The sequence below is a fragment of the Aquarana catesbeiana genome, linkage group LG10 (genome assembly GCF_042186555.1).
Source record: "Aquarana catesbeiana isolate 2022-GZ linkage group LG10, ASM4218655v1, whole genome shotgun sequence".
Classification (NCBI taxonomy): Eukaryota; Metazoa; Chordata; class Amphibia; order Anura; family Ranidae; genus Aquarana; species Aquarana catesbeiana.
Genome location: NC_133333.1, coordinates 203,330,947 through 203,358,711, shown reverse-complemented (window position 1 = coordinate 203,358,711; position 27,765 = coordinate 203,330,947). Strand labels below are relative to the sequence as shown.

At 43.0% G+C, this 27,765-nt stretch overlaps 1 protein-coding gene across 7 annotated transcripts in view; it reads left to right on the top strand.

The window, feature by feature from the left end:
• Window positions 1–16,199, top strand: part of TEX12 (testis expressed 12) — a 220,867-nt gene extending 204,668 nt beyond the window's left edge. For all 7 annotated transcript variants that reach the window (XM_073603156.1, XM_073603154.1, XM_073603152.1 and 4 more), the window contains 3 exons: window positions 1,233–1,329; window positions 1,409–1,460; window positions 15,869–16,199. In XM_073603156.1, the coding sequence (XP_073459257.1) occupies window positions 1,233–1,329; window positions 1,409–1,460; window positions 15,869–16,025 (306 nt within the window). In that variant the 3' untranslated portion in view covers window positions 16,026–16,199. The remainder of the gene's footprint in view (window positions 1–1,232; window positions 1,330–1,408; window positions 1,461–15,868) is intronic.
• The last annotated feature ends 11,566 nt before the right edge of the window (window positions 16,200–27,765 follow it).

Below are 27,765 nucleotides of genomic sequence, written 5' to 3'. Positions count from 1 at the left end.
GCTTGAGAGGTCCTGCAAAGAAGAATGGGAGAAATTGCCTAAAAATAGGTGTGCCAAGCTTGTAGCATCATACTCAAAAAGATTGAGGCTGTAATTGGTGCCAAAGGTGCTTCAAGAAAGTATTGAGCAAACACTGTGAATACTTATGTACATGTGATTTTTTTCTCGTTCAAATATTTTAATGAAAAGATCAACAGATAGCATAACAGATAATATATAAAGAAATGCCATTGTGTTGCATTAGGTATAGTACAGGTAAAGAAAAAAAAATAGCTGTGCATGGCCTATCCATTGACAATCTGTGTAACTAAAGCAATAAGACTTTGACTTATCAAGCTGTTTGAGGGTTTAACTTGCGTATGTAGACTCAGTCGGAACAAAATATACATTCAACTGTCCCTCAAGAGTATAATACCATGGTCATTCAACTGCTGAGTTACGGCCTAGTTACATCACTAAAGATAGACTATGCTATTCAAGCACAATGGAAGTTTCCTGAGAAAAGAGGTAACAGCAGGGGTAGGGGAGCAGAAGAAAGAGAAAGAAAAGACAGGGAGGAGAGGAGAAGGGGTCCCCGAAGGTAGACCCCAATATATGATTTTTACATTTTTTTTATTTTTAATAAATTTTCAAAGATTACAAACATACTTCTTTCATGTAGTCATTATGGGGTATTGTTTGTAGAATTTAGAGGAAAATAATGAATTTAATCTATTTTAGAATAAGGCTGTAGCATAACAAAATGTGGAAAAAGTGAAGTTTCGTGAATATTTTCTGAATGCACGGTATATGAAACACTGACTTGTATCATCATGTAGGGAAACATGCCGTGGTGTCAGGGTGTTACATTTATAGGACTGTTAAAATTTAAGGTTCATTTTCTGTGGATCCTCTGATTTAGAATCATTGGGGTGTACCTGCATCAGTTATATTTTTTTACTTCAAGTGCATGCATGCTGAGGTCAGCCAATAGAAAAAAAAATCCACCTAAATGGGAGAACGATGAAGACAGGAACCTGAAAGAGTGTAAACTTGATTTTTACAGAGTTTTCACAGCTGTCTTGAGTGTTCTAGAGAGCTGTGACATGAGAGGAATCAATGAGGAGCTTGGAACAGAAGAAGGAATGGCATGAGTCATGTAAACATATTGATAATTAAACTATAGTCCTCTTTTTAACTAGAGTAACTCAGTAATTATGTATCTGCTTTTAATGTCTTTCAAATGCTGATAGGTCCCAGACTCAGAAATGCTTCAGTATGCCTTACCAACAAATCAGCCATCTTCTGATTTAGACATCTACCAAGGAGAAGACTTTGAGTTATTGAAAGGTTAGTACTTTCGATTAGCAATTACACAGTGTGTGAATACATTTATTTGGTATTAAGCAGTTTTTTTTTCTTTTAACAGATGTAAGCAATGAAATAAACCACCTGTTTTCAAACTATGCAAAGTCATTGAGGTAAACGTGCTTATTAAAGTCAGTAATATCAGCAATGCCTTTCAAAATAAGTAGTAATATTAAAGCATATCTAATGCCGTGTACACACGGGCGGACTTTTCGACCAGACTGGTCCGACGGAACGAATCCGTTGGACAATCTGACCGTGTGTGGGCTTCATCGGACCTGCAGCGGACTTTTTCAGTCGAAAATCAGACGGACTTTAGATTTAAAACATGTTTCAAATCTTTCCGACGGATTCGAGTCCGGTCGAAAAATCCGTTCGTGTGTATGCTAGTCCGACTGACAAAAAAGGGCGCAAGGGCAGCTATTTCCTACTGGCTATGAACTTCCTTATTTTAGTCCGGTCGTATGTCATCACCTACGACTCCGTGGGACTTTGGTGTGATCGTGTGTAGGCAAGTCCGTTCATTCGAAAGTCCGTCGAAAGACCGTCGGAACTTTGATGCCGAAAAGACTGCGCGTATGTACACGGCATTAGGCTCCCTTTTAATTTTTAACATTGGATCGAGTAAGGAATGGTAAAAAAAAAAAAAACCCTGGCAGGACTTTTTGCCATCTATGTCCCTTTGGGGGACTTACCTTCTCTTTCCTATCCTGCAAACACAACACAATTGAGGGACATCCCCTCTAAGGCCTTGTTCCCATAGGCTTCAGCTAGTGTAAATGCAGTGTGATCAGCAAGCTTTTGTGAAGTTTTTGACAAGAATTAAACACATTTCCTTACGACTTTACCACTTCAGACCTGCGCTATAGCTGAAAGAAGGCTAGAGCACGGCTCTATGTCCTTCCAGAACCACACCCGCCCAGCGTGTTCTGTGACCTTCAGACACAGCTGATCACACAACACAGTAAAGGGCCAATCACAGTGCCATTTTACCATGTGATCAGCTGTGTGCAATTACAGCTGATCACAATGTAAACATACTTGCCAGTTATTGGCAGTACTTTCCTCACACGCTGTCACAGCATGAGAAGAGGTGATCTGGTAACCGGCAAGTGTGACAGTCGACATGTACACAGATATGCCCTGAATATTAGTGCAGCCCTATCAGTGGTGCCCATCATTGACACCTATCAGTACCTTCTCATCGGTGCCGCCCATTAGTGCCGCATATCAGTGCCACCTCATCAGTGCAGCCTCATCAGCGCACACCAGTGAAGAAGAAAAATTATCATTTGCAAAATTTTATAACATAAATTAATAAAAAAAACTTTTTTTTTTCCAAAAATTTTAGTCTTTTTTTTGTTTGTTTAGCAAAAAATAAAAAGCCCAGTGGTGATTAAATACCACCAAAAGAAAGCTCTATCTGTCTCAAAAATTTTTTTTAAAATGTCATGTACAGTGAGGGAAAAAGTATTTAATCCCCTGCTGATTTTGTACATTTGCCCTATGACAAAGAAATGATCAGTCTATAATTTTAATGGTAGGTTTATTTTAACAGTGAGACACAATTACAACAAAAAAATCCAGAAAAACGCATTAAAAAAAGTTATAAATTGATTTGCATTTTAATGAGTGAAATAAGTATTTGATCCCTTTGCAAAACATGACAACAAATACTTGGTGGCAAAACCCTTGTTGGCAATCATAGAGGTCAGACATTCTTGTAGTTGGCCACCAGGTTTGCAGGTCTTCCCCAAGTCAAGGTTTCGAGGCTGACATTTGGTAACTCGAAATTTCAACTCCCTCCACATATTATGTGATTGAGGTCTAGAGACTGGCTAGGCCACTCCAGGACCTTAATGTGCTTCTCCTTGAGCCACTCCTTTTTTTGCCTTGGCTGTTTGTTTTGTCATTGTCATTCTGGAATACCCATCCACAACCCATTTTCAATGCCCTGGCTGAGGTAAGGAGGTTCTCACCCAAGATTTTGTGGTACATGGCCCCGTCCATCATCCCTTTGATGCGGTGAAGTTGTCCTGTCCCCATAGCAGAAAAACACCCCCAAAGCATAATGTTTCCACCTCCATGTTTGACGGTGGGGATGGTGTTCTTGGGGTCATAGGCAGCATTCCTTCTCCTCCAAACATGGTGAGTTGAGTTGATGCTAAAGAGCTCGATTTTGGTCTCATCTGACCACAACACTTTCACTCAGTTCTCCTCTTAATCAAATGTTCAAACTTCAGACCAGTGTTAATTTTGGCATCAAATTTAGATTTAGTTTTAGTTAGTCTTTTGACTAAAATGCCATTTTACTTCTAGTGCCATTTTAGTAATCGTATTTTAGTCAACTGAAATTGAATGCGTTTAGTTAAATTGTAATGCATTATTTAATCATTTCTATAGAATTTCCAAACTCATTATATACTCCTGGAGTAAAAAAATCTAATATCATGTTATTATTTATGGTATTAGGTTTGAACAAACTCGCAGATACATATTTAGCCACTCTGGACGGTCTGAGGAGGCCTTTAATGCTGCACAGTGCTTTGCATGGTGGTCTGAGGAGGCCTGTAATGCTGCACAGTGCTCTGGACGGTGGTCCGAGGAGGCCTTCAATGCTGCAGGGTGCTCTAGATGGGGGTCTGAGGAGGCCTGTAATGCTGCAGAGTGCTGGATGGTGGTCTCAGGTCTGAGGGATGGCCTGTAATGCACAGTGCTCTTAATGCCGCCATGTTGGTGGTCACTGGTCAGAGGAGGCCTGTAATGCTGCACAGTGCTGGATGGTGGTCTCGGGTCTGAAGGATGGCCTGTATTGCACAGTACCCTGGATGCCACTGCCAGTGGTCAGAGGAGGCCTGTGATAATGCACGCACAGTGCTTTGGACGGACGATGGTCAGAGGGGAGGCCTCAGGCCTGCTGTAATTGTAATGTACACTAGCACTACACACTCACATTCTACTCTCTGCGGGCGCTGCAGGATTTCAGTCCTTCACAGCGTAGTGTGTTACCAGTTGTTTTCTTGGTCTCTATGGTCCCAGCTGCCTTGAGATCACTGACAAGATTCTCCCGTGTAGTTCTGGGCTGATTCCTCACCATTCTCATGATCATTGAAACTCTATGAAGTGAGATCTTGCATGGAGCCCCAGACCAAGGAAGATTGACAGTTATTTTGTGTTTCTTCCATTTGCATATAATCTCACCAACTGTTGTGACCCTCTCACCAAGCTGCTTGGGGATGGTCTTGTAGCCCATTCCAGCCTTGTGTAGGTCTACAATCATATCCCTGACATCCTTAGACAGGTCTTGGCCATGGTGGAGAGATTGGAATCTGATTGCTTCTGTGGACAGGTGTCCTTTATACAGGTAACAAGCTGAGATTAGACAAACTCCTTTTAATAGAGTGCTCCTAATCTCAGTCCTTTACCTGTATAGAAGACACCTGGAAGCCAGAAATCTTGCTGATTGATGGGGGATCAAATACTTATTTCACTCATTAAAATGCAAATTAATTTATAACTTTTTTGAAATTCTGGATATTTTTGTTGTTGTTCTGTCTCTCACTGTTAAAATAACCTACCATAAAAATTATAAACTGATCATTTCTTTGTCAGTGGACAAACGTACAAAATCAGCAGGGGATCAAACAATTTTCTTTATCAGACATCACGGGACACAGAGCAGCATAGTAATTACTATGTAGGTTATAGGCCACCTTCAGCTGATGGACACTGGCACACCCTTAACAGGAAGTTGCCTCCCTATATAACCCCTCCCATACCGGGAGCACCTCAGTTTTTTCACCACTGTCTAAGGTGTTGGTCACGGTTAAAGATGTACTATGAAGATCTCCACTGGAGCATTCCTTGCTGGAGCAAGCAAACCATGCAACCGGATCCATTCAAAGTGCCATTAAGGCCAAAGTGGATGGTACCCGGGCCTCGTGCCGGAATAAACAAGGTTTTGCCTGTAATGCCTCTCCTTGGAGGGCTGAACCCTGGGACCCAGTGCTTTGGTCATGCAATTAATACCATAAAGCTTTCTGGCAGGGTGCTATACAGGTCCAAGGGAGTGGAACCCCGATAAAAAGGGACCCGGTCCTTGAAGGTTTTAAACACAGCCCGCCGTGATGGGTGAAGATTGGGTCTGTCTGGTTATACCACAGAATCCTGCGGCGGGAAAAGGTAAGTGGAATCCTAAGGAACTTCAAGTTCACTTATGGATTTCTTTTTTGTGCTAAATATTGCCATGCCTAGTTTTCACCACTAGAGGGTGTAAAAGCACATACCTTACCATGCTACTTAGCATTTCGCTCAGTGTCAGCAGGAGACAGCCAGGCTTCTCCAGGAGTTGGTCTCAGCCACTGGAAAGTTGGAGGGGGAGTCCCTTGGTGTTCCAAGAAGAGGTCTTAGCGTCCCCCTTATGGGTAATACGGCTTCCTTCTCCCTCCAGGAGCTAGGGGGATAGAAGCTATGGTGGATGGCCGTGCTCTCTCCGCCCCCCCAATCGAGGGGTCGCGGCGGCCCCCTTCCTCCTCTTCCTCCCCAGCTCCTCACACTGGATCCGCTCATACAGCTGAGTGGTATCACCCAGATAGGCATTTTCTTCCAATTATAAACAAATATATACCGCACTGTCTATAAAAAAAATTTAAAAAAAAACTAAAGCAGCCAGCACAGCAGTGGATAAATTTGCAAAAATGACAAATTGGGTGAAATGTGCAGCGTTTATGTGATCATATACACCATAACAAATAATATGAGTACAAAAAACGTGAATAATAAATGATGTGCTCAAAAATACTCCAAGCGGTCCTCTATTATGACATGTGATGTCTATAAACAGAGGAACTTGGACGTGTGATGTCCAAAAAAGAAAAAAGTCAGTGACAAGCTTCAATCATGTGTGATGATAATCCTCAACCACATGTGGATATAATATAGTGACAGTCTTTAACTTCAAATATGTATGATGTAATAACAGTTGATAGTAGATCCACCACCAAAGACACCAGAAGCTGCTTACCAGAGGGATTGAACTCAAATAGGTGTACACCTAGTGAATCAATCAAGCTTTGTGGTATAATATACCAAGGGGATCAGATGCTCTATCCAGATATGACCTCCAGATGGACCTCCAGACAGGTGTAAGGTATGGATGGACTCAGTAGATATAGGCAGTCATCCCAATCATTAAAAGAAAGAGGAAGGCATATAGCGTAACTCCATATGGAAATTTTAATATATAAAAAGCAAAGGAAATACACTCACATGTTTAGCAGTAAAATCATGCGCTTGTATAAAAGAAGACAGTGGTCTCAGCATATCCTTCCGACGTGTTTCGACTTAGAAGTCATCATCTGGGGTGCTGGACCACTGTACTGGCTGAGTATTTATAAATACTGGTTACCCCCATAACAAGTGGCAGCTCCGTCTGATTGAAAGTGCAAATTATGGAGATTACTTCCTGGTTCCTCCAAAATGGCACCCAGGCATTTTCTTCCTCCTATAAAGTTTTCAACACTTTATCCTATGGAGGAAAAATTCACCAAAAAATGGTGCATACTATCAGTTGATGCTGCTACGTATATCCTGTGTGAATAAAAGCTTAACTTGTCTGTGGAGAATGCCCAGATCTTTAGGGATCCAACGGCTAAAAAGATGGAATTCTTGTTGAAAACCTCTTTTTCCTTGGCAGGTGCAGTGACTCAACCGGCAGTCACAGCAATAGGCATTTGTCAATCCTTAAAAGATCTATTGAAGCAGGTGCTTAAGGCTGTCCCCACTCAGCAGGCCTGTGACTTAGCCGTACTGCCAAGGGCACTATGTTTTGCAATTGACGCTATTAAGGATTCTGTTCATCAGGCATCGTGCCTTACCCTCTTGCTAGTGCATATGCATAGGATCCTGTGGTTGAAAAATTGGTCAGCCGAGGCGCCGTGCAGAAAGCTTTTGGCTGGTCTTCCAATACATCCAAAAGATTTCAAGTGGGAAAAGTACCCTTTTACCAGTTAAGAGAAGGAGTAAACGTCCCTCCTTTAAACGGGCTTCTTCTCCAGGCCCAGGGGCATCAGCCTCTAGGCAGTCACGACGGCCTCCGCCATCAGAGTCAAGAGGTAAACCTCAAGGTCAAGCCCAGGGACAGAAAAAGTCCTGGGGAAGGAAACCTACAAAACAGAATGCTAAGGCTTCTTTATGAAGGGGCGTCCCCACTCGCTCGAGTGGGGGGAAGACTTCTGCAGTTCTCAGGGGTCTGGCAGGAGGAAATTCAGGACAGATGGGTCGTCTTCACAGTAGCTCTAGGTTACAAACTAGAGTTCTGAGAGTTCCCATCTCCTTGCTTTCTGAAGTCAAACGTCCCCAAAGATCCAGAAAAGTCTCTGTTCCTAGCATTAGACCGGTTGTTGTCTCAAAAGGTTCATGGAAGTCCCCATGGAAGAGCAGGGGTTAGGGTTTTATTCAAACCTCTTCACGGTGCCAAAACCAAATGGAGATGTCAGACCCATTCTAGATCTCAAGGATCTAAATCGGTTCCTGAATATCCGCTTCTTTTGCATGGAGTCAATCCAGTCAGTAGTTTCCAACCTACAAGGAGGGGAACTTCTGGCATCAATCGACATCAAGGATGCATACCTGCATGTAACTATTTTTCTCGCTCACCAAAAATATCTGCGATTTGAGGTGGAGCGGCACCATTTTCAGTTTGTAGCTTTGCCTTTGGTCTAGCTACTGCACCTCGGGTATTTACAAAGGTTCTGGCCCCACCTCTGGCCAGACTAAGGGCTCAGGGTATAACAGTTTTGGCATACCTGGACGACCTCCTGCTAATAGATCAGTAGGTAGCCCGCTTAGACCAAAGCGTGGTCAGCACAGTCAACTACCTGGAATAACTAGGTTGGATCCTCACCCTAGAGAAATCTTCCTTAAAACCACTAAAAAGGCTGCAGTACTTAGGTCTGATCGTAGACACAGCCCAGAAAAGGGTGTTTCTGCCTCAGACAAAAATCAGCGCCATAAAGGAGCTGGTCCAGGTGGTCAGGATGAAAAAGAATCCCTCCATTCGCCTTTGCATGAGGTTGTTAGGAAAGATGGTGGCTTCATTCAAAACTGTTCAATATGCCCAGTTTCATTCGAGACTGTTGCAAAACAGTATCCTATCTGCTTGGAACAAAGAGGATTCAAGGTCTAAATTTCCCAATGCATCTAACCCCAAAGGTGCGTCAGAGCCTCAGTTGGTGGTGGATAACCAAAAATCTGCAGAAGGGAAAATCCTTCTTACCAGTAACCTGGAAGGTGTTAACTACAGATGCCAGCCTTTCGGTTTGGGGAGCAGTCCAGGAAAAAGCGACTGTCCAAGGGAAATGGTCCAGAGCCGAAAAGGCCTTGCCCATCAACATCAGATCGGGCAGCACGCTTGGCTCTGAGGGCCTGGACGTTCAGGTTAAGGGTTTATCCTGCCAGGATCCAATCCAACAATGCCACAGCAGTGGTCTATGTCAATCACCAAGGGGGCATCAGGAGTCACGCAGCCCAAAGGAAGGTGAACCATATCCTAGCTTGGGCAGAGAAGCATGTACATTGCCTATCAGCAGTCTTCATTCCAGGAATAGAGAATTGGCAGGCGGACTTCTTGAGTCGCCAGCAGTTATTATTATTATTATTATTAAGAGAATGGTCTCTTCAGCCCGACATCTTGGCTATATGCCAAAGATGGGGGACCCAAGATGTAGATCTATTGGCGTCCAGGTTCAACAAGAAACTGGACAACTTTGTGTCAAGGACAAGGGACCCATTTGCATACGGGACAGATGCGTTGGTGACCCCGTGGGATCAGTTATCACTGATTTATGCATTCCCCCCTATTCAGCTGCTAGCACGGCTTCTTCACAGGATCAAGCAGGAAAGGAAGCTGCGTGGTTCTTGTAGCCCCAGCGTGGGCCCAGAATTTCCTGGTAAGCAGAGATCGTAAAAATAGCGGTAGGGGACCCATGGACCCTTCCACCACGTCCAGACCTGCTCTTGCGGGGACCAGTATTCCTTCCTACCTTACAAACTCTAAATTTGACGGTTTGGCTATTGAAACCCACATTCTAAGGAATCGCAGGCTTTCTGGGTCAGTGGTATTTACCTTGGCTAATGCAAGGAAACCAGCTTCCAGAATCATATATTATAGAGTCTGGAGGGTATATGTGTCCTGGTGTGAATCCAGAGGTTGGCATCCTCGCAAGTATGTCATAGGTAGAATTCTTGCTTTTCTGCAATTAGGGGTAGAAATGAAGCTGGCCTTGAGTACTATTAAGGGTCATGTCTCGGCCTTATCGGTATTGTTTCAAAGACCACTTGCTTCGCATTACTTGGTCCGTGTTTTTATGCAGGGGGTGACGCGGCTTATCCGCCAGTTAGGTCACCCTTGAACCCTTGGGACTTGAATTTAGTCTTATCAGTGTTATAAAGACAGCCTTTTTGAGCCGATTCGGCATATTCCCTTTATCTTTTTGACAAGGAAGTTAATTTTTCTGGTCGCTATATCCTCTGCAAGAAGAGTATCAGAGTTGGCTGCTCTTTCTTGTAAAGAGCCATATTTAATTATTCACAAAGACAAGGTCGTGTTGCGTCCTCATCCAAGTTTTCTGCCTAAAGTGGTGTCAAGTTTTCATCTGAACCAAGATATTGTTATACCTTCATTTTTTCTAGAACCCTGTTCTATGGAAGAGAAGTCACTACATTGCCTTGATGTAGTAAGAGCAGTCAAAGTCTATTTAAAGGCGACTGCTCAGTTTCGGAAGACTGATGTTCTATTTGTACTGCCAGAAGGTCCTAGGAAAGGACAGACAGCGTCAAAGTATATGTATAATGTATAGATGGATTTGACAAGTTATTATTCAGGCTTAGGGTTTAAAGAGGAAAACTCCTCCCTTTCAAATCAAAGCGCACTCTAGCAGTGCATATAGGGAGGCAACTTCCCGTTTAGGGTGTGCCAGTGTCCATCACCTGAAGGTGGCCTATAACCCACATAAATACTATGCTGCTCTGTGTCCCGTGATGTACTCCAAGAAAAGGATTTTACAGGTAAGCTGTTATAAAAACCCTATTTTTTCCCTCACTGTAGGTACAGTGTGGCATGACCATGCAATTGTCATTCAAAGTGTGACTGCACTGAAGGCTGAAAATTGGCTTTGGCGGAAAGAGTTTAAAAGTGCCTAGTACTGAAGTGGTTAAAACTACTTTTCAGCTTTGGTGTGGGAATGGTAAGCATTCCCACACCACACACATTCCCTATTAATGCTACCACATTTTTATTTTCACTTTCATTTTTTTTCCAATTGAGTTGTACAGTTTATAGGTCACATTAAAGGTGGAAAAAATTCTGAAATGATTTATTTTTGTCTCAATTTTTTACACCACAGAAACCTGACATTTTAACATGGGCGTGTAGACCTTTTATATCCACTGTATTTCCCATAGTTTGTAGACGCTATAACATTTGTGTAAACCAGTCAATATACGCTTATTGGGATTTTTTACCAAAAACTTTGTATCATATTGGCCTAAATTTATGAAGAAATTTGATTTTTAAAATTTTATTTATTGGACTTTTTTCACAAATATATATACATACACACAGTATCTCACAAAAGTGAGTATACACCTCACATTTTTGTAAATTTTTTATTATATCTTTTCAACACTGAAAAAATTACACTTTGCTAAAATGTAAAGAAGTGAGTGTACAGCTTGTATAACAGTGTATATTTGCTGTCCCCTTGAAATAACTCACCACACAGCCATTAATGTCTAAACCGCTGGCAACAAAAGTGAGTACACCCCTAAGTGAAAATGTCCAAATTGGGCCCAAAGTGTCAATATTTTGTGTGGCCACCATTATTTTCCAGCACTGCCTTAACCCTCTTGGGCATGGAGTTCACCAGAGCTTCACAGGTTGCCACTGGAGTCCTCTTCCACTTCTCCATGACGACATCACAGAGCTGGTGGATGTTAGAGACCTTGCTCTCCTTCACCTTCCGTTTGAGGATGCCCCATAGATGCTCAATAGGGTTTAGGTCTTGGTACATGCTTGGCCAGTCCATCACCTTTAGCTTTGTCGTACTGGAGGTGAGTTTGGGATCATTATGTTGGAATACTGCCCTGCTGCCCAGTCTCCGAAGGGAGGGGGATCATGCTCTGCTTCAGTATGTCACAGTACTTGTTGGCATTCATGATTCCCTCAATAAACTGTAGCTCCCCAGTGCCAGCAGCACTCATGCAGCCCCAGACCATGACACTTCCACCACCATGCTTGACTGTAGGCAAGACACACATGTCTTTGTACTCCTCACCTGGTTGCCGCCACACACGCTTGACACCATCTGAACCAAATAAGTTTATCTTGGTCTCATCAGACCACAGGACATGATTCCAGTAATCCATGTCCTTAGTCTGCTTGTCTTTAGCAAACTGTTTGCAGGCTTTCTTGTGCATCATCTTTAGAAGAGGCTTTCCTCTGGGATGACAGCCATGCAGACCAATATGATGCAATGTGCGGCGTGTGGTCTGAGCACTGACCGGCTGACCCCCCACCCCTTCAACCTCTGCAGCAATGCTGGCAGCACTCATATGTCTATTTCCCAAAGACAACCTCTGGATATGATGCTGAGCACATGCACTCATCCTCTTTGGTAGACCATGGTGAGGCCTGGTCTCAGTAGAACCTCTCCTGTTAAACCACTGTATGGTCTTGGACACCATGCTGCAGCTCAGTTTCAGGGTCTTGGCAATCTTCTTATAGCCTAGGCCATCTTTATGTAGAGCAACAATTCTTTTTTTCAGATCCTCAGAGAGTTCTTTGCCATGAGGTGGCATGTTGAACTTTCAGTGACCAGTATTAGAGAGTGAGAGCGATAACACCAAATTTAACACACCTGCTCCCCATTCACACGTGAGACCTTGTAACACTAACGAGTCACATGACACCGGGAATGGAAAATGGCTAATTGGACATTTTCACTTAGGGGTGTACTCACTTTTGTTGCCAACGATTTAGACATTTATGGCTGTGTGTTGCGTTATATTGAGGGACAGCAAATTTATACTGTTACACAAGCTGTACACTCACTACTTTACATTGAAGCAAAGTGTCATTTCTTCAGTGTTGTCACATGAAAAATATTTACAAAAATGTGAGGGTTGTACTCACTTTTGTGAGATACTGTGTGTGTGTGTGTATGTGTGTGTATATGTATATATATATATATATATATATATATATATATATATATATATATATATATATATATATATATATATATATATATATATATACACATACATATACATATGTATGTGTGTGTGTGTGTATATTTATAAACCTACTTAAAAACAAAAACAGAAAAAAAACCTGCAAGACAAAGACATAATAAGCTAGTATGCACAGCATACTAGCTCATTATGAATTACTTACCTTAGATCGAAGCCCCCACAGTGGCCCTCGTACACCGCTCCGGCCGGCGCCATCGCTCCTGGAGTTACTTCTGGGTATCGCAGGCTCCGGCGCTGTGATTGGCTGGAGTTGCGATGACGTCACTCCCACGCATGCACACGGGATCTGCCGGTAACGGCATACTAGCTGAAGCAATGGCACGGACGCGCCGTTGCTTCAGTGCGCATGTGCCGATGACGTCGGCACATGTTGATACAAGGGATATCTTCGAAACCGTGCAGGGTTAGGAGATATCCGGGGTAGCTACAGGTAAGCCTTATTATAGGCTTACCTGTAGCAAAAAGTGGTTATAAAGGGTTTACAACCACTTTAAGAATCACTTGCAAAATGATGTGATATAAAAGGCTCATCAAAGGGCTCATTAAAGGCAGGGAAGGGAGGGGGCCATGCCACAGCATCCCCCAGATTCAGCACCATCCACAGGGTCTGCAGGAGTAATTTCAAAGTCCTCAGAGAGTCCTGTGGCCACCAGGAAGTAAACCTCCTTCTACATGCCTGAGTTGGAGCTCCGAGCGCGTAGCCTGATCTCCCAGCCGTCTCTTGTCCAGTGACATCATTTCCGAGCGTGTTCCACGCTGGTTTACTTCCTGGTGGCCACAGGACTCTCTGAGGACTTTGAAATCATGCCTACAGACCCTGTGGAAGGTGCTGAATCTGGAGGATGCTCTGGCATGGTCTCCTCCCTTCCCTGCCTTTGATGAGCAATGTATATTACATCATTTTGTAAGTGATTCTTAATCCTTGTGTTATTAAATGAATTTTTAACCTCTACACTTAGGTGGCGTGTCCCTTCTCTTCCCCCTTCTTTTAATAAAATCTCAAATGCCTGTAAAAGCAGCTTTTTTTTTTTTTTTTTAGCTGCAGTGTGCATGAGCCCTAAGTGTTTTAGGGCAACTAGAAAGATGTGACTTCGTACTACATGTACTTTATCCCATCAGGAACTAAATAATATACAGTTGCAATAAAAAAGTATGTGAACCCTTTTGGAATGATATGGATTTCTGCACAAATTGGTCATAAAATGTGATCTGATCTTCATCTAAGTCACAACAATAGACAATCACAGTCTGCTTAAACTAATAACACACAAAGAATTAAATGTTACCATGTTTTTTATTGAACACACCATGTAAACATTCACAGTGCAGGTGGAAAAAGTATGTGAACCCCTAGACTAATGAGATCTCCAAGAGCTAATTGGAGTGAGGTGGCAGCCAACTGGAGTCCAATCAATGAGATGAGGTTGGAGGTGTTGGTTACAGCTGCCCTATAAAAACACACACCAGTTCTGGGTTTGCTTTTCACAAAAAGCATTGCCTGATGTGAATGAAGCCTCGCACAAAAGAGCTCTCAGAAGACCTATGATTAAGAATTGTTGACTTGCATAAAGCTGGAAAGGGTTATAAAAGTATCTTCAAAAGCCTTGCTGTTCATCAGTCCACAGTAAGACAAAAAGTCTATAACTGGAGAAAGTTCAGCACTGCTGCTACTCTCCCTAGGAGTGGGCGTCCTGTAAAGATGACTGCAAGAGCACAGCGCAGACTGTTCAATGAGGTGAAGAAGAATCCTAGAGTGTCAGCTAAAGACTTACAAAGTCTCTGGCATATGCTAACATCCCTGTTAGCGAATCTACGATACGTAAAACACTAAATAAGAATGGATTTCATGGGAGAATACCACAGAGGAAGCCACTGCTGTCCAAAAAAACATTGCTGTATGTTTACAGTTTGCACAAGAGCACCTGGATGTTCCATAGCAGTACTGGCAAAATATTCTGTGGACAGATGAAACCAAAGTTGAGTTGTTTGGAAGAAACACACAACACTATGTGTGGAGAAAAAGAGGCACAGCACACCAACATCAAAACCTCATCCCAACTGTAAAGTATGGTGGTGGGGGCATCATGGTTTGGGGTTGCTTTGCTGCGTCAGGGCCTGGACGGATTGCTATCATCGAAGGAAAAATGAATTCCCTAGTTCATCAAGACATTTTGCGGGAGAACTTAAGGCCATCTGTCCACCAGCTGAAGCTCAACAGAAGATGGTTGTTGCAACAGGACAACGACCCAAAGCATAGAAGTAAATCAACAACAGAATGGCTTAAACAGAAGAAAATACGCCTTCTGGAGTGGCCCAGTCAGAGTCCTGACCTCAACCCGATTGAGATGCTGTGGCATGACCTCAAGAAAGCGATTCACCGCAGATATCCCAAGAATATTGCTGAACTGAAAAAGTTCTGTAAAGAGGAATGGTCAAGAATTACTCCTGAGCGTTGTGCACGACTGATCTGCTACTACAGGAAACGTTTGGTTGAAGTTATTTTTGCCAAAGGAGGTTCAACCAGTTATTGAATCCAAGGGTTCACATACTTTTTCCACCTACACTGTGAATGTTTACATGGTGTGTTCAATAAAAACATGGTAACATTTCTTCAATTCTTTGTGTGTTATTAGTTTAAGCAGACTGTGATTGTCTATTGTTGTGACTTAGATGAAGATCAGATCGCATTTTATGACCAATTTGTGCAGAAATCCATATCATTCCAAAAGGGTTCACATACTTTTTATTGCAACTGTAAAAACAAATTCAGTGATAATTCTTTAACACTTTTTTAGCATTGAGGTTACATTTAATATAATCTATGAAATCTATCAAATGCTAAACCAAATAAGCACTCTCACACCTGCCTCAGGGCTTGTGCCAGCATCCTTTTGTTTTCTTCAACTGGTTTTTGCATTCCCATACAAGCCTGTAAGAATGCTAAATTTGCTTGAAGCAAGTCAAATGCAGGTCAGGAGGAGGTCAACTGCAGATCAATGCACCTGTAATTTAATTCTGAATGATGTCAAACAATGTCCTCGGCACAAGCTCAAAGACAGGGGTGTCCAACCCACAGCTGCAGCGACCCAAGAGGGTTAAGCATGCAGCCCGGGTAACATCTGGAGGGATGCCGTACAAATAAAATTTACCAAACACTGCTTTGTTGTGTGCACAATTTAAAGAGATGCTTTATTCTGTTTTTATAAAGTGAGCAGTCTGCACTGGACGTACTCTTTGTGGAAGAATTTGATGAAATTCTTAAAGAATTCAAATCTGTGGAAACGGTTTTAAAACAGAAGAGGGAAAGCCTGAAGAGCCGACTAACTATGATTGCAGATACTTTACAAATGCAAACTATAAACTAGATAAAATGTGTACATATGTAGTATTTATGCATGACCATAATATAAAAACTACATACAAAAGTAGGATAACATTGTTATTGTCAAATGATATTTCAGTTAATTTATTCTTAAATAAAAGTGTTTTGTGTGGTGTTTTTTGGAAATAAAAATGAATAAACATAGTTAATATTACTTCTGGGCAATAAATTATGTTATTCTTATTGGCGTTTTCATATTCATCATGTCTACTTGGGCGTTGTGGGGTTGATCACTGAAGAGTTTTGGAATGCTTAATCTGTCACGAAAGCCATACCCATACATGGGGCAGCATTGTAGTGGGTTTTTACGTCATGCTTACAAATATATACAAACAGCTGGCACAGTTCTGTGCTGGGAGCTCACTCGCTCACCCCCTGCGCTGTAACTAAGCTATTGCCGACAGCTCCCGGTTACTGTTTACAATTGGAAGCCAGTAGGGCTCATTCATAAGTATTAAAAGTTGGAATACAAGTTACTTTAAATATAAATTCATATCAACATTTTTACCCTATCCACATATAAATACCTAAAATAAGTTACAAACTTATTATAGCAGATCTTAATTTTAAGCAACACATTTATGGGATTAATAGTTAATATTACTTATATATATGCTTATACTATATCAAATAACTTATGATGACCTCTAGTGGTCAAATTTCAACGTTACATGTAATGTACACAGTTGTTTAAAGGGGTTGTAAACCCTCGTTTTTTGTTTTTTTTTTTTAAATAGGATTTTTATAACAGCTTACCTGTAAAATCCTTTTCTTGGAGTACATCACGGGACACAAAGCCACAGTAATTACTGTCTGGGTTATATGGCACCTTCAGGTGATGGACACTGGCACACCCTAAACAGGAAGTTCAATTCCACATATAACCTCTCCCCTTACCGGGAGTACCTCAGTTTTGTAGCAAAGCAATAAACCTGTAACCAGAAAGAGGGGAGGGACCTCTGTGTCCTGTGATGTACTCCAAGAAAAGGATTTTACAGGTAAGCTGTTATAAAATTCCTATTTTCTTTATCGTACATCACGGGACACAGAGCCACAGTAATTACTGTCTGGGATGTCCCAGAGCAATGCCACCTGAGGGGAGGGGACACAAACAAAAGTAGAGTGCAATCAGACCTGAGGACCTCTACTGAATGAATAATTTGTAAAGCACTGCAAATGTGAACTGAATCGCCTCAAGGCGCTGAATGCGTTTTGTGTTGTCAGCTTCTTAGAAGAGGAAGGTCTTGAGTTTTTTTCCTGAAGGCCAGATGGTTTTCTTCCATGCGGATGTGCGTTCCATAGCCGAGGCCCTTGAACTGCGAATCTTCGTTCTCCCTTTGCTTTGTAGCGGAATTTGGGAATGAGGAGGAGGTTTTGGTTAGTTGATCGAAGATTGCGATTGGGTGTGTAGCGTTTTATTTTATCTCGATGGTATTGAGGAGCGTTTCCTTGTATGCATTTGTGGGTGAGGCAAAGGGTCTTGAATGTGATCCGATTCTTTATGGTTAGCCAATGTAGGCTCCTCAGGGATGGGGAAATGGACTCCCAGGGTTTTTCTCCTGTTAGCAGTCTTGCCACCGCGTTTTGGATGACCTGTAGGAGCTGATATTGGGGTAATCCTATGTAGAGCGAGTTTGCGTAGTCGAGTTGTGAATTGATGATTGTTCCAACTACTGCTGCTTTGTCCTCTTCTGGGATGAAGGGGATGAGTCTACGTAGCAGGCAGAGGAGATGGTGAGATCCGCTAACTACTGATCCTATTTGTGCATCCATTGTCATTTCTGAGACAAAGATAACTCCGAGACTCTTGGCTTTGGTGCTTGGAGAGATGGTCTGTCCAAAGATGGTGGGAGGTGTCCACGGAGTCTTGGTTTTGGAATTTTGGTTAGCGTGTAGGAGAAGAAGTTCTGTTTTGAACCGTTGAGTTTGAGGGAGCTAATGGTCATCCAGTCATCTATCAAAGTGAGGCATTTCTCTAATTGCTGATGGTGGTCTTTTTGTCCCGTGATGCAAAAGTAGAGTTGGGTGTCATCAGCGTATGAGTGGAAGCAGAGGTCCGATTTTTTGATGATTTTGAGGAGTGGGCGGATGTAGATGTTGAATAGCACTGGTGACAAGGGTGAACCCTGAGGGACTCCACAGGAGATTGCGCGGGTTTCAGAGGTGAATGCTCCTAGTTTCACTGTCTGAGATTCTCTAAGAAGGATGCAAACCATTTTAGACCAGAATCTGTGGCTCCTGCTACTTCTGTGAGGCGGACAAGTAGAGTATTGTGGTCCACTGTATCAAATGCTGCACTGAGGTCTAACAGTACCAAGAGACATGATTCTCCGTCATCTGCTGCTTCAAGGGCATCGTCCCACATTTTGAGCAGTACTGTTTCTGTGCCATGGCCTGGGTGGAAGCCTGATTGCAGAGGGTCCAGGAGTTGGTGGGTATCCAGGTGGCGTTGTAGCTGTTGTACTACTGCTTTCTCCATAATCTTGGAGATGGTGTTGAGGTTTGTTATCGGTCTGCGGTAGTTAGGATCCTTAGGGTAGAGATTGGGTTTCTTTAGCAGGGGTTTGACGATGGCTTGCTTGAGGGTGGTTGAACGACTGATTTATGAGGTGTGTTATAGTAGGGGCCAAGATGTCGGAACATTCTTTCAGAAGTTTTGTGGGAATGATGTCATTTGGTGATGTGCTGTCTCGAAGGCTTCTCATAATGTTTATAGTCGTGTCCGTAGTGATTGGGGTCAAAGAGAAATCCGGTGGTTGTGTGATATTCGTGCCGATATCCCTTTTTTGCTTTGGTTGAGTGAGGTTGGTTGTTTATTTCTGTTGAATTGATTTCCGAATGTTTTCGATTTTGTTGATGAAGAAATTTGATAACTCATTGCAAAATTCTTGAGTATCATTTGTTGGGGGCTCTAAGCAGGTTGGGTTCATTGACTGGGCGACTATTTTGAAGAGTTCCCGCGGCTGGTTTAAGGCAGTTAAGATGGTGTTCGAGAAATGTTCTTTTTGACTTGGAAGATTGCTTTGTGGTATTTCACCGTGAGTACTTTGTAGTTTGTATGGTTTTCCTTGGTAGGATTTCTTCTCCATGCACTTTCAGCTCTTCTACGTTCTTGCTTGAGTAGGGTGAGAGTGCCATTAAACCATCTCGAGTTTTTTTTTGCGGATGAATGTTCTGCGTTTTGGCGCCACTGAGTCTGCTGTTTGTAGTAATGCCTTGTTTAGGGAGTTTAGTGTTTGTTCTGTTGAGAGGTTTAAGTTTAGTAATGGTATTTTGTTTGATAGTATGGTTTTGAAGAGTTCAGAATGTAGTTTCTTCTGAGATCTGTTCCAGTGTGTTGTTGCATGTTTCTGTTTTTGGAGGGTGGTGTTAGTGGTGATTTTAAATTTGATAGCGTGGTGGTCCGTTCATGGTAGTTGTGTGTTGTTGAATATGTTGATGTCCATATTCTGTTTGAAGATGAGTTCTAGAGTGTGTCCTGAACCGTGCGTGGGAGCATTTATCAGCTGTTGAAGACCTAGTTCTTCCAGTTGGTTAATGCAGGCGGTCGCGATAGTGTCTTGGGTAGAGTTTGCCCAGAGGTTAAAGTCCCCAAGAACCAGAAAGTTTTTGGTTTTCAGGGTGTGCATTGAAATGAATTCAGTGAGTGGTGTAAGGAGATTGGTCTTTGGTCCTGGTGGTCTGTAGCATAGTAGTATGTGAATGGTGTCTTGGGGTGTTGTTTGAAGATGCAGGGAGAGTGTCTCCATAAAAGGCACTGAGTTCTGTAAAGTTGGTTTGGTGAACACAAGGTACGATTTGAAGATCACTGCTAGGCCTCCTCCTTTTTTTTCCTATTCTGTGCTCAGTTAGGATTCTGTAGTTCTCAGGCACCAATTCAGTTAGGATGGTGTTGCAGTTGGATGTTAGCCAGCTTTCCGTGATGAATAAGCAGTCTATGTTGTTTTCGATGATGAAGTTATGGATTTCCAGTCTGTGCTTGACTGCCGATCTGGTGTTGATCAGGGCGCATGCTAGTTGTTGTGGTTGGATTGGTGACTCCCTGTATTTGATGGTTGATTGTGGGTTGGTCCTTAGTAATTTTTCTTTTTTTAGTCTTTTTTGAGTGGCGGTTGGTAAAGTTGAGGCAGTGTTTCTGTGGAAGGCGTCCGCTGTGTACTTGAAATTGCACATGGCGGGGAAGACAAAGTTGCTGAAGGAAGGATGATGAATTTGCTGGGGAGGAGGGATCAAACAGCTGCCTCTGCTACTGGAATAGTGTAGTTGACGGGCTAAATGATGGTGCGGGAAGTTCTGGAGGTGATGGAGGGGCTACCTACCGCTCTTCTGTTGATCCAGAGGAAGGCAAAAAACCCCTATCTGAGCTGGCCAATTGCTACAGCAGAGGAAAAAAATTCCTTCCTGACCCCCCGAGGGGCAATCGGACTCGAGGACCCTGGATCAACTACTAGGTACCCCGGTGGCTTGTCTGCAGGATAGTCCAGAAGGAAATATGAGGAGGGGGGGCAGAGGGTAGGGGGAATCTGGCCACTACTTACTGGTTGGACTGATGCTGCGGCTGCGTCTAGGAGGATCTAGGATGGACGCTGGTCAGGGCCAGAGCCGTGGATATCCTGGTCTTCGGTGTTAACCTGTGCCCCTGTAGTGAGGTCCAGTATCGAGGAGGGGGTGTCCCAGGTGTAGAGGGCACGGGGGACCAATGGACAGGTGTGGGAGGGGTAAGAGGTGTTGGCTGGCCAGGGGCTAGGCCGCAGCCATGGTCTGTCCCCCGAGTCTAGCTGTTAGAGAAACGGGGTGCTTGGATGGCGGCTGCGGTGATGTCCTAAGGAGGGGGGGTGGGTTCGGGACCGTGACCTCTACTGCTGCCTGCAGCACACTGCACCCAAAGGCGATATCCTCATGCCTTCTTACATCCACCTGATAGAATCTGGTGAATGTATGGACTGAAGACCAAGTTGCGGCCTTGCAGATTTGAGCCATGGAGGCTTGGTGATGCACTGCCCACGAAGCACTAACAGCCCTGGTGAAGTGCGCGTTGAATAGGTCTGAATAATTACCTGCCGAATCCATTTGGCAATAGTGTATTTTGATGCTGCCTGTCCTTTCCTAGGACCTTCAGGGAACACGAAAAAAACATCTGTTTTCCGAATCTGAGCAGTCGCCTTCAAATAGATCTTGACTGTTCTCACTACATCCAAAGGGTGTAGTGACTATTCTTCCTTAGAACAGGGTTCTGGAAAAAGTTAAGGTAAAACAATATCCTGGTTTAGGTGAAAATCTGAAACCACCTTAGGCAGAAAGCTAGGATGAGGACACAATACTACTCTATCCTTGTGAACGATTAAATATGGCTCTTTACAAGAAAGAGCCGCCAACTCTGATACCCTTCTTGCAGAAGAAATGGCTACCAGAAAAACTAGCTTCCTTGTCAAAAGGACCAAAGGAATATGCCGTATCGGCTCTAAAGGCTGTTTCTGTAATGCCGACAGAACTAAATTCAAGTCCCAAGGGTTCAGGGGTGCTCTAACCGGTGGATTAAGCCACGTTACCCCCTGTATAAAGCTTTGGATCAAAGAAAGCGAAGCAAGTGGACAATGAAACAATACTGATAAGGCTGAGACTTGGCCCTTGATAGTACTCAAGGCCAGTTTCATCTCTAGCCCCATTTGCAGAATGGCAAGAATTCTACCTATGACATACTTCCTAGGATGCCAACCCCTGGATTCACACCAAGAAACATATGCCTTCCAGACTCTATAATAAATTACTCTGGAACCTGGCTTCCTTGCATTAATCAAGGTAGGTATCTCTGAGCCTGAAAGGCCACAATTCCTTAGAATGTGGGTTTCAATAGCCAAACCATTAAATTTAGTAAATGGAAATAGAAAAACTACCAAATCTCTACCAGCAGCAGTTAAATTGTGAGATATACACAAAAAACAACAATAAAACAGGAAAAAACTGCACTAATGATTGTGTTAAAAAACTGGTGAAAACAATGTATGAATGAATAAAAATCAATAAGTGTTTTGGAAATGAATAAAAGTCAATAAGTGAATGAAAGTATGTGACCATGAAAGTCATCCATAGAGACTGAAAGGTCCAAACACAAAAAACACGAATCCCTCAGTTATTCCCAGTGAAGGCTCTGTAGAAACATGGGATAAAAAACATCACTCGTGATCCACCACCACATAGATTTCACGCTTACCAAAAGGCAAGCTTAATAAGCCTGTGTGTAAACTGGAGATCTGGACGCCAAACCAATGGCGCTACTTCTCTGTGCTCAACGTGAACTTGGAAGTACAGCAGATGACGGACCATACATCAACTCAGGCTCAGGATCATGGAGAAAAAAGAAAACTAGCCATAGTGTGAATCCGCTTGACACGTTTAATAAATAAAAGGAATTGTACTTACAAGAATATGCAGTATAAAACATCCATAAGAACAGTTCAACGGCCGGCGTTGCATACACCCACATTAAGGTCGCGATGACGTCAGCGCGTCAACCTCCCAAAAGGACAAAATTCAGGCATTATCAATAAATGCATTCAGGTCTATGTCGACATTCAACCCGAACGGTGTGTAGCATTTAATTTTGTGTATCCATGCCATCTCTAGCCTCGCACCAAAGACTCATCCCTCCATTGACATGTATACTTGTCGATCCCTAAAAAAATAGTTTTAGCAGGATCCTTATTATGGGCTTCCAAATAATGTCTAGAGGAAAAATGTGGAAAATGTGCCCCTGGACAACGTAAGTTATTACGAAATGCGTAGGACAGAGCGGCCGGAACAGCAGACTTCAGGCTTTTTACTATCTACAACATTGTAAGCGTGTTTCTTTTGTTTTAACATATTGAATAAATTACGGTTTTACACTATGGAGTCTCTATATATTTTTATGCACCTTGGGATTTCCATCATGATCTGATCGGTCGGGAGGGGACCGTCCGGTATTGGTGTTTTTGCTTGTCCTGAAGCCATCCAGTACTTCTCTGCATACCTTGATCCTCTGTCATGGAACTCTGGTAAGAGTCCATTACTCTTGATTTGGTGGTGGATTCAACTATAAACTCCTATTCAATGTTTTTTGAAGAAAGTCTCCCTGCATCTTATAGACTTTTCATTTATTTGATTTTTGCACGGGTGTTTTCTTTTTTCTTTTTCCTTAAATGTTCTTTTTTTTTTTTTCAATTAACTTTTATTCATCCATTCACCAAATGGTTTTTCACAATCATTTTGGGACTTAGAATGAACGTTTAATTCATATTTAATTCATATTTTGTATTTAATGTGCCACATTTCATTACTAAGCACGAATTTATTAATGGTTCATTACCATTATGTATATGCACATTTAGATGTTTGGGCAATATTTAATGAGTTCATGATTTTCACTATTATTAGATGAATTTATGAGATTAATTTTGATTATTAGAAATAATCTTTTGGTAGCGCAATTCTATTTTTTTTCCAAATAATGTCTAGAAACGGGATGTTTAGGATAGCCATTTAAAGTGTTTGTCACATGTTTATTAAGCCTCACCCTGAGGGGGCGTTTTGTCCTACCCACATATTGTAGCCCACAAGGGAATTGGAGTAGGTAAACAACCCCCTCAGTGGAACATGTGATGAAAGGCTTGATTTCGAACTCAGCCAGAGTACTAGAAAACCTAAAACTGTGAGTTCTCCTGTGTAGCCATCCATTCAATGAGCATATCCTACATCTCCTGCATTGATAGAATCCTGTGAGATTGTCAAAAAATCCCTTCCTAATGACGGGGGTCAATAATTTTAGGTGCAACCCTACCCCCAAGGGCGCCCCCTTGTAAATAACCTGTGGTTTTGCCGGAAGAATGGTATTCAGTGTTTGATCGTTGGTAAGAATATGCCAATGCTTCCTGATCAGTTGACCAATTTTCCTATGCTGAATGGAATAAGTTGTTATAAAAGGGATTGAAGGCGCTCTATTTTCATTAGGTGTTCTTTCCTTAAGCAAGTCACTTCTATTGATTGATGACACTTCTTCAAGGGTATTTTTAAGAGATATGTCTGAATAACGCTTCTCTATAAATCGTTTAGTTAAAACATCTGCCTGAAGGAGAAACTCACTATTCGAGCAATTCCGCTTAAGGCGAATGTACTGACTTTTTGGTACCGACCTAATCCTGGCCTCATGGTGACAACTGTCTGTTGGAATGTATGAATTGCGGTTGGTACTCTTAAAGATGGTGGCAGTAGTAAACTGACCATCCCTCACTCTGATAGTCAGATCTAGAAAATTGATTTCATTTTGACTGGCCTCATAATTAAGAAAAATACCCCTGGTGTTCATGTTAAGTTCCTCGAGAAAGAGGTCCAAATCAGCCTTACTGCCATCCCATAGGAGGAGGATGTCGTCTATGTACCTAGCCCACAGAACCACCTGGGGTCTCTGATGGGCATAGACCACATCCTCCTCCCAAAGCGCCATAAAGAGGTTCGCCAAACTGGGAGCATATGCGCTGACATCATCGCGACCTTGATGTGAGCGGGTGTATGCAACGCCGGCCGGCGAACTGTTCTTATAGATGTTTTATACTGCATATTCTTGTAAGCGCAATTCCTTTTATGTATTAAAAGTGTCAAGCGGATTCATACTATGGCTAGTTTTCTTTTACCTCCATGATCCTGAGCCTGATTTGATGTATGGTCCGTCATCTGCTGTACTTCCAAGTTCATGTTGAGCACAGAGAAGTAGCGCCATTGGTTTGGCATCTAGATCTCCAATTTACACACAGGCTTATTAAGCTTGCCTTCTGGTAAGCGCGGAATCTATGTGGTGGTGGATCACGAGTGGTGTTTTTTATCCCATGTTTCTACACAGCCTTCACTGGGAATAACTGAGGGATTCGTGTTTTTTGTGTTTGGACCTGTCTGTCTCTATGGATGACTTTCATGGTCACATACTTTTATTCACTTATTGACTTTTATTCATTTCCAAAACTCTTACTGATTTTTATTCATTCATACATTGTTTTCACCAGTTTTTTAACACAATCATTAGCGCAGTTTTTTCCTGTTTTATCATTAAATTTAGTGTTTGTAAAGTAGGATGGAACACTGGTCCCTGCGATAGCAGGTCTGGACGTGGTGGTAGGGGCCATGGGGCCCCTACCACCATCTTTACTATTTCTGCATAACAAGATCTTCTGGGCCATGCTGGGGCCACAAGAACTACCGACTTCCTTTGATCCCGCAAAGAAGTCGAGGTAGCAGCAGAATAGGAGGGAATGCAGAAATCAGTGAGAACTGATCCCACGGGGTCACATCTGTTCCGCATGCAAGTGGATCCCTTGCTCTTGACACAAAGTTGTCACTTTGTTGTTGAACCTGGACGCAAACAGATCTACATCCGGGATCCCCATCTTTGGCATATAGCCAGGAAGATGGGGTGAAGGGACCGTTCCCCCGGAAATAACTGCTGGCGACTTCAGTAGTCTGCCTGCCAGTTCTCTACCCCTGGAATGAAGATTGCTGAAATGCACAGCACGTGTTTTTCTGCCCAGGTTAGGATATGGTTTACCTCTCCCTGGGCTGCCTGACTTCTGGTGCCCCCTTGATTGATATAAGCCACTGCTGTGGCATTGTCGGATTGAATCCTGACAGGAGAATTTTGCAACCTGAATGTCCAGGCCCTTAGGGCTAGACGAGCTGCCCGAATCTCCAGAATGTTGATGGGCAAGGTCCTTTCGGTTCTGGACCATTTTCCCTTGGACAGACGCTTCTTCCAGGACTGCTCCCCAACCTGAAAAGCTGGCATCTGTTGTTACCACCTTCCAGGTAACCGATAAGAAGGATTTCCCCTTCTGCAGATTCTCGGATATCCTCCACCAACTGAGGCTCTGGCGCACTTTTGGCGATAAACGCATTTGAAAATCAAGTGCCTGAATCTTCTTGTTCCAGCCCGATAGGATACTGTTTTGCAGCAGTCTCGAATGAAACTGAGCATAGGGAACTGCTTCAAATGAAGCCACCATCTTCCCCAACAACCTCGTACAAAGGCGAATGGAAGGACCCTTCTTTGCCCTGACCCCTTGGACCAGCTCCTTTATGGCGCTGATCTTTGCCTGCGGTAAAAACACCTTCTTCTGGGCTGTGTCTATGACCAGACCCAAGTACTCTAATCTTCTTACTGGCTTTAAAGAAGATTTCTCTAGGTTGATGACCCAACCTAGGTATTCCAGGTAGCTGACTGTGATGACTACGCTTTGGTCCAAGCGGACTACCGACCGGTCTATTAAGAGCAGGTTGTCCAGGTATGCTATTATTGTTATACCTTAAGTCCTTAATCTGGCCAGAGGAAGGGCCAGAAATTTTGTAAATACCCGAGGTGCAGTAGCTAGACCGAAAGGCAAGGCTACAAACTGAAAATGAAGTCCTTCTACTTCAAAACGCAGATACTTCTGGTGAGCGGGGAAAATAGGTACATGCAGGTATGCATCCTTGATGTCAATTGATATCAGAAGCTCTCCCCCTTGTAGGATGGAGTCTACTGATCGGATTGATTCCATGCGAAAAGAGCGAATATTCAGGAACCGGTTTAGATCTTTGAGATCTAGAATGGGTCTGACATCCCCATTTGGTTTTGGTACCGTGAAAAGGTTTGAATAAAACCCTGACCCCTGCTCTTCCACGGGAAACACCATGATCACTTTTTGCGACAAAAGTCGGTCTAACGCTAGAAAGAGAGACTTCTTTTTCTCTGGATCTTTGGGGACATTTGACCTTAGGAAACGAGGCGACAGGAATTCTCGGAACTCTAGTTTGTACCTTAGAGCTATTGTGGAGACCACCCATCTGTCCCGAAATTCTTCCTGACAGACCTTTGAGAACTGCAGAAGTCTTCCCCCCACTCAAGCGAGCGGGGGCGCCCCTTCATAAAGAGGCTTTAGCGTGTCTTGCGGGTTTCAATTGTGCTTTGCGTCAATTGCAAAGCACAAAGCTGCTGGCAGCTCAGCTAATTCCTGGGCCTGCTGTTTAGGGAACACCTTGAGTACTTGTTTCAAATGGTCTCTCAAGGACTGACATACCCCAATTTCTGCCACTGCAGGTTGAGCCACTGAACCTGCCAGGGAAAAAAGTGTTTTTTACCAGGAATTCCAATTTTTTTAACAGTTGGATCCCTAAGCATATGCGCATTGTCAACTGGACAAGTCAAACTTTTATTCACAGAGGATATAGCAGCGTCTTATGCTGGTATACTCCACATCTTAGAAAATTTTTCCTCCATAGGATAAAGTGTTGAAAACTTTTTAGGAGAAAAAAAGTGCTTATCTGGGTGATTCCACTCAGAATATATAAGCTTTTCTAGTAATGAATGGACAGGAAAGGCACGCAAGGCTTGCGGAGGCTTTAGTGAACCCAAACAGGAAGTGGGCTCTTCAACCGAGTCCGTTAAGGGTAGCTTAAATGTGGAGCAAACCATTTCAGTAAGAGAATGCACCAGCAACTCAGCATGTGAAGCTGAAGAAGGTCCTTCTCTCACTTGATTTCTCAGAAGAGGAATTAGCCTGTTCACGGTCCCCTGAGGGGGATTCATCTTCCCCCTCCCACAGTTCCTCCGTTTGAGGATCCTGGGTGGTAGAAGGGGACCTAATGCGTTTTCTTCCACTCTGTGAAGACGTGATTAAAGCCACTAATCTTTCCTCTAAACCACTGATAGTTGAGGAAAAAAC